At 45.3% G+C, this 6,646-nt stretch overlaps 1 protein-coding gene across 2 annotated transcripts in view; it reads right to left on the bottom strand.

The window, feature by feature from the left end:
* LOC122562330 (phosphoribosyl pyrophosphate synthase-associated protein 1) overlaps positions 1–6,646 on the bottom strand; it is a 53,953-nt gene that overhangs the window by 9,056 nt on the left and 38,251 nt on the right. For both annotated transcript variants that reach the window (XM_043715204.1, XM_043715205.1), the window contains exon 6: positions 500–645. In XM_043715204.1, the coding sequence (XP_043571139.1) occupies positions 500–645 (146 nt within the window). The remainder of the gene's footprint in view (positions 1–499; positions 646–6,646) is intronic.

Here is a 6,646-nt window from a genome sequence, read left to right as displayed (position 1 = left end):
AGAGAGAAAGAGTGCACGCGCTCTTGCACAAACATATAGTACAAAGCCAGAGCATCACAGGAAAGAGACTAAATGATACCCATTCAAGGGACAATGGTTGAACAAAAAAGGACAGAGGCTATGTATCATAACATGTTTGATAACAATGGTAGCGAAATCAAACTTTCTGAAATTGAATTTAGGAAGAACAATAAAACAGCAACAACAGTTAGTCAAAGCAGCCCTACCTGTTAATATAGATTATGCATGGATTGGACATTTAATTTTCTGTGCCACGTTTTCAAGCAATAGTCACCCATTTTAATGAAGAAAATCGAATGATTGCAACTTGAATTCAAGCACAGTCTATCAATATGCAGAATTCCCAATACTGCCCACAGTGTGAAAACAACTGCCTGGCAAGGGATTAGAATCAGTCTTTATACTCAGCTTGTTTGAAGTTGTATCAGAACCTTAAACAGCAACAATCCTGAGAAATTACATCCAGTATATTTCTTACATGGTAACTCCAAGCCAGAATGTATTGTTGTGTTCTTCACAGCTGGAGGGGAGTGACGACCATCCACCAGATCATATTCTGCATACTGAGCTTCTCCATGTATTACGGCCAGTCCCAGGCGTAATCGCTCTGCATAAGATTGTGCTCTGAGAGACAAGGATGTCAGACAGCAGCATGTCAATCAGTAAATACGCTTCTCTTTTGCAAGATGTTTATGGCTTGATGTGCATTCCTTCTGACTTTGATCGGGTTTTTAAAAAAATGCATTCAGTGAAACATGAATCCCTCATTCTAAGCAACACAGTTCACTTAAAACTTGAACAATTGTGTAAAATTTCTGCAAAATTTTAAGGAAATATATATTTTAATTCCTGCTTTTTGCCATCCCTGTACACTCCATACATTAGTTTCACCGAAGCAAGATGAAAAGTCAGTGTTATGGAGCTCCTTTGTGCATACAGCCTTCGGTCGTAGCTGCTGAAAATCTTCCAAAGTTCAGGTCGCCTTCCTATCGGAAAGATGTTGTGAAACATGAAAGGGTTCAGAAACAATTTACAAAAGATGTTGCCAGGGATGGAGGGTTTGAGCTATAGGGAGAGGCTGAATAGGCTGGGGCTGTTTTCCCTGGAGCGTCGGAGGCTGAGGGGTGACCTTATAGAGGTTTACAAAATCAAGAGGGGCATGGATAGGATAAATAGGCAACAGTCTTTTCCCCAGAGTGAGGGAGTCCAGAACTAGAGGGCATAGGTTTAGGGTAAGTGGGGAAAGATATAAAAGAGACATTACGGGCAACTTTTTCATACAGAGGGTGGTATGTGTATGGAATGAGCTGCCAGAGGAAGTGGTGGAGGCTGGTACAATTACAGCATTTAAAAGGCATCTGGATGGGTATATGAATAGGAAGGGTTTGGAGGGATATGGGCCGGGTGCTGACAGGTGGGACTAGATTGGGTTGGGATATCTGGTCGGCATGGACGGGTTGGACCAAAGGGTCTGTTTCCGTGCTGTACATCTGACTCTATAAAGCCATTCTGAACTGGCACAGGGGCTTAAGTTAAGAGTTGATTAAGCAAGGAAGGGACGGTAGGATGAAAGAACTTTGAGTGACAGGGGATGTGAAATATCTAGTCAAGAGGAAGGAGAAAGGTTACTTAAGGTTGAGGAGCAAGGATCAGACAGGCTTTAGAGGTTTACAAGGTAGTCAGGAAGGAACTGAAGAACAGACTTAGGACAGCTAGAAGGGGGCATGAAAAGCTTTAGTGGGTAAGATAAAGGAAACCCTAAGGCATTCTACGCTTAGGTGAGGAACAAGAGGATGACCAGGGTGAGGGTAGGGTCAATCATGGATAGTGGAGGGAACTTGCACATGGATTTGGAGGAAGTAGGGGAGTTGCTTAATGGATATTTTGCTTCAGTATTCACTACTGAGAGGGACTTTGATGTTTCAAAGGACAGCATGAAACAGACTGATATGCTAAAACAGGTTGATGTTAAGAAGGAGAATGTGCTGAAAATATTGAACAGGTAAACAGGTTACTACAGGAAGCGAGGGAAGAGATTGTCGCACCTTTGGCGATGATCTTTGTGTCCTCGCTGTCCACTGGAGTTGTACCAGATGATTGGAGGGTGGCAAATGTTATTCCCTTGTTCAAGAAAGGGAATAGGGATAATCCTGAAAATTATAGACCAGTCAGTCTTAGGTCAGTGGTGGGCAAAGTACTGGAGAGTATTCCGAGAGACAGGATTTATGATTACTTGGAAAACCATAGCTTTGAGGGGCAGGTCATGCCTCACAAAACTTATTGAATTATTTGAGGATGTGACAAAACACGTTGAAGGTGGTAGAGCAATGGATGTGGTGTACATGGATTTCAGCAAGGCATTTAATAAAGTTCCACATGGTCGGCTCATTCAGAAAGTGAGGCAACATGGGATACAGGGAAATCTGGCTGCCTGGATACAGAGTTGGGTGACCCATTGAAGACAGGGGGTGGTGGTAGATGGAAAGTATTCAGTCTGGAGCTCGGTGACTCGTGGTGTTCTGCAGGGATTGATCCTAGGACCTCTGTACTTTGTGATTTTTATAAAGGACTTGGATGAGGAAGTGGAAGGGTGTGCTAGTAAGTTTGCCAGTGACACAAAGGTTGGTGGAGTTGTGGATAGTGTGGAGGATTGTTGTAGGTTGTAACGGGACATTGACAAGATGCAGAATTGGGATTGGGCTGATAAGTAGCAAATAGAGTTCAATCCAGAAAAGTGTGAGGTGATTCACTTTGGAAGGTCACATTTGAATGCAGAATACAGGGCTAGAGGCAGGATTCTCAGCAGTGTGGAGGAACAGAGATGTTGGGTCCACGTCCATAGATCTCTCAAAGTTGCCACTGAAGTTGATAGGGTTGTTAAGACAGAGTAAGGTGCGTTGGTTTTTATTAGCAGGGGGATTGAGTTTAAGAGCCGCAAAGTTATGGTGGAGTGCTACAGAGCCCTGGTTAGGCCACACTTGGAATATTGTGATCAGTTCTGGTCGCCTCATTATAGGAAGGATGTGAAAGCTTTAGAGAGGGTGCAGAGGAGATTTACCAGGATGCTGCCTGGACTGGAGGGCATGTCTTATAAAGAAAGGTTGAGGGAACTAGGGCTTTTTTCATTGGAGCGATGAAGGATGAGATGTGATTTGATAGAGGTGTACGAGATGATGAGAGGCAGAGAGAGAGTGGATAGCCAGAGACTTTTTCCCAGGATGGAAATGTCTATCATTTGGGGGCATAATTTTAAGGTGATTGGAGGAAGGTTTAGGGGAGATGTCAGAGGTCGGTTCTTTACACAGAGAGTGGTTGGTGTGTGGAATGCACTGCCAGCGGTGGGAGTAGAGTCAGAGACATTAGGGACATTTAAGCCTCTTGTGGACAGGCACATGGATGATCGTAAAATGAAGGGTATGTAGGTTAGTCTGTTCTTAGAGTAGGATAAGAGGCCGGCACAACATCGAGGGCTGAATCCGTGCTGTATTCTTCTATGTTCTCAGTTCAATGATGTTACAACTAGGATAGTATACTTTTATAACAATCTCCCAATCTACTCACCAACACTCACCAAGCCCAAGGTTGAGAAGTGTAAGAAAAATCAGTAGCATTCAAGATGCAGACATTCTAATATCTATACTTCCCACAAAGTGAAATCAGATCCTTTACTGTGTTCCTCAGTTAGGTTTAATCCGGTTGCTAAGTGGGAGGGACCAAGTCAGTTCCTCTCAGAATGACTGGTCCTTTTTCTTGGAGTATGACCTGAGTTCTGATGCAAATCCATTTACTCTGTATCTGCTGGAAACAGCATTCTCAGAATCTGAGCCATCAAAACCAACTGGACAAAATGGAACTACATGGAGTAAAACAGATACCAATCGCTAAAACAGAAAAGAGAGAAAGGGTTCATGGGTAGTCACTCCCGTGAGTAAATGACATGCACAGGGGAGTGGGGAGGTACGGTGACCCATAGGAAAGTGTTGGGGCTTGGCTCTTCACTTACTTCACCCTGAAAAAAATCTGAACTCTAATTTCAAAGCCTCATTCAGAGGCTCACTGAAGATGTTACCGAATATGGTGACAAAATGTCTGAAAACGAACCTTCTTTAAATGTAAGGTTAAAAAAAATACAAAGAAATTAAGGGGACTCGTGACTTCCTCTGCATCCAGCCTGACAACAAGCACCTGTGGCTTGATGGGACAAAAGTCAACAGATTACTAAGAAGCTGTTCACACCCACCGACAATAGTGAAAGCAGCTACACTGACTGGCTAACTGGTTATTCCCAAAATCAAAACACTGAGGATACTGGGAATCCAAAATAAAAATGCTGAGTTTTCCCATCACTTTCTCTTCAGACAGATATCAATAATATCAGATTTCATAAATGATTCACTTTGAATAGTCTGCAATTTCATGACAGAAAGGAATCTAGAAGATGGCTAATTAACAGTTCCACCTGGATAAAGAGCCCATGTGATTCATGTTTGAGAGGAGAGCTTTGAGAAAGGAAAAGTCCATGGCATTAGCTTCAGGGATTTTGAAGATAACAAACTCAGATACAAATCAGTCTGCAGTTGTTGGAAGACAGAGAGAAAGAGACAGAAAGCTAATCCTTTGCCTGACACAGAGAAAACACTGACCTCTGACGTGCACAAGGAAGAACACTGGCAGACAGCTTGGGCCATGTTTGAAGAGATTGAGCTCATGAGTATTTAAAAATAGCTTGAAGATTCACTGAACTTGGGCTGAAGGAAATGAATCTCCAGTGTAACCCTGAGTGAAAGTCAGTTCTGAAATTAGCAAGTTTACCTAGCTGGTGAAGGATATAGGAAGGAAGCCATCAGGATGAAGGTCAAAGATGTGTACTCAAGGGAGAGTGCTAACAAAGTGTAACTTAACAGGAGATCTTCAATCATACTCTAAGTTAATGGGCAACCACTTTTCTGTAATTTATTTTGCAGACAATTTGTGCTTCCATGTTTGGAGAATGTTGCTATTAACTTGGCCATTACAGTCAAAAGGTTTAAAACATGAAACATTGTCACATAACCTGTTCAGTCACTGGAAATTCACAGACATTTTGGCAACAATAATGAGATGACTATGTATATCTTGGAAAGTAATAATCCCAAGGAGAAAAAGGAGCAATCGATTTTTAAAAAATAAATAGAATATATGAGCAATGATATATCAAACCTGTTTAGAGCTTTGGTTAGACCACAACATCGATTGCTACATGACAAATAACAATCTCACCACCAAAATACCAGGCAATAACCATCTATCCCAGATGTTCAATGGCATCACCACCTCATTCTCTCATGAACATTCTGGAAGTTATTATTACAATGAAATCAATTTTCAAGCATTCGTTTGTGTGGCATTAACTAGAAGTTTGGAACAGCTAAGCACAGACTATTACAAAAGTGACATTTGATTCCACCTACTGATGTAGGCTGGACACTCAATGTCAGTGAGTTCGGAGCAGAGTTCGAGGCTCTCGCCAGCTAAAGTGCTGCTGTTATGCCAGTTCAGTATCGTTGGGGTTTAGGGAAGACCACCGAGATATTGTTTGGTAGCTCCAAGCTGCAGGACTGGTGGGCTCAAGGAAACAATGGAACACATCATTTTCACGGAGTGGAAAGGAAGCGTTTGCCAGGTGGGCAAAAATGAGCTGTCTCAGGAATCCTGGAGAACTCTGACTCTGAAGAAAGCGTTCAACTCCCAGGATGCGAGTGGTCATTGAGGCAAGACCAAATCATAGTTTGCAGCACGTTTGAGATTAGGATTTCAAAAGTGAAGCCAGGCAGCATCAGGAGGGACAGGTAGGAGGCTGGGGGAACACACCTCACCAGGCAGCATCAGGAGGGACAGGCAGGAGGCTGGGGGAACACACCTCACCAGGCAGCATCAGGAGGGAAGGCAGGAGGCTGGGGGAACACACCTCACCAGGCAGCATCAGGAGGGACAGGTAGGAGGCTGGGGGAACACACCTCACCAGGCAGCATCAGGAGGGACAGGCAGGAGGCTGGGGGAACACACCTCACCAGGCAGCATCAGGAGGGACAGGCAGGAGGCTGGGGGAACACAGTTCACCAGGCAGCATCAGGAGGGACAGGCAGGAGGCTGGGGGAACACACCTCACCAGGCAGCATCAGGAGGGACAGGCAGGAGGCTGGGGGAACACACCTCACCAGGCAGCATCAGGAGGGACAGGCAGGAGGCTGGGGGAACACACCTCACCAGGCAGCATCAGGAGGGACAGGCAGGAGGCTGGGGGAACACAGTGGGCAGGCAGCATCAGGAGGGACAGGCAGGAGGCTGGGGGAACACAGTGGGCAGGCAGCATCAGGAGGGACAGGCAGGAGGCTGGGGGAACACAGTGGGCAGGCAGCATCAGGAGGGACAGGCAGGAGGCTGGGGGAACACAGTGGGCAGGCAGCATCAGGAGGGACAGGCAGGAGGCTGGGGGAACACAGTGGGCAGGCAGCATCAGGAGGGACAGGCAGGAGGCTGGGGGAACACAGTGGGCAGGCAGCATCAGGAGGGACAGGCAGGAGGCTGGGGGAACACAGTGGGCAGGCAGCATCAGGAGGGACAGGCAGGAGGCTGGGGGAACACA

The sequence above is a fragment of the Chiloscyllium plagiosum genome, chromosome 24 (genome assembly GCF_004010195.1).
Source record: "Chiloscyllium plagiosum isolate BGI_BamShark_2017 chromosome 24, ASM401019v2, whole genome shotgun sequence".
Taxonomy (NCBI): Eukaryota; Metazoa; Chordata; class Chondrichthyes; order Orectolobiformes; family Hemiscylliidae; genus Chiloscyllium; species Chiloscyllium plagiosum.
The sequence above is the reverse complement of the archived record's forward strand: the minus strand, read 5'-3'. Positions and strand labels throughout refer to the sequence as shown.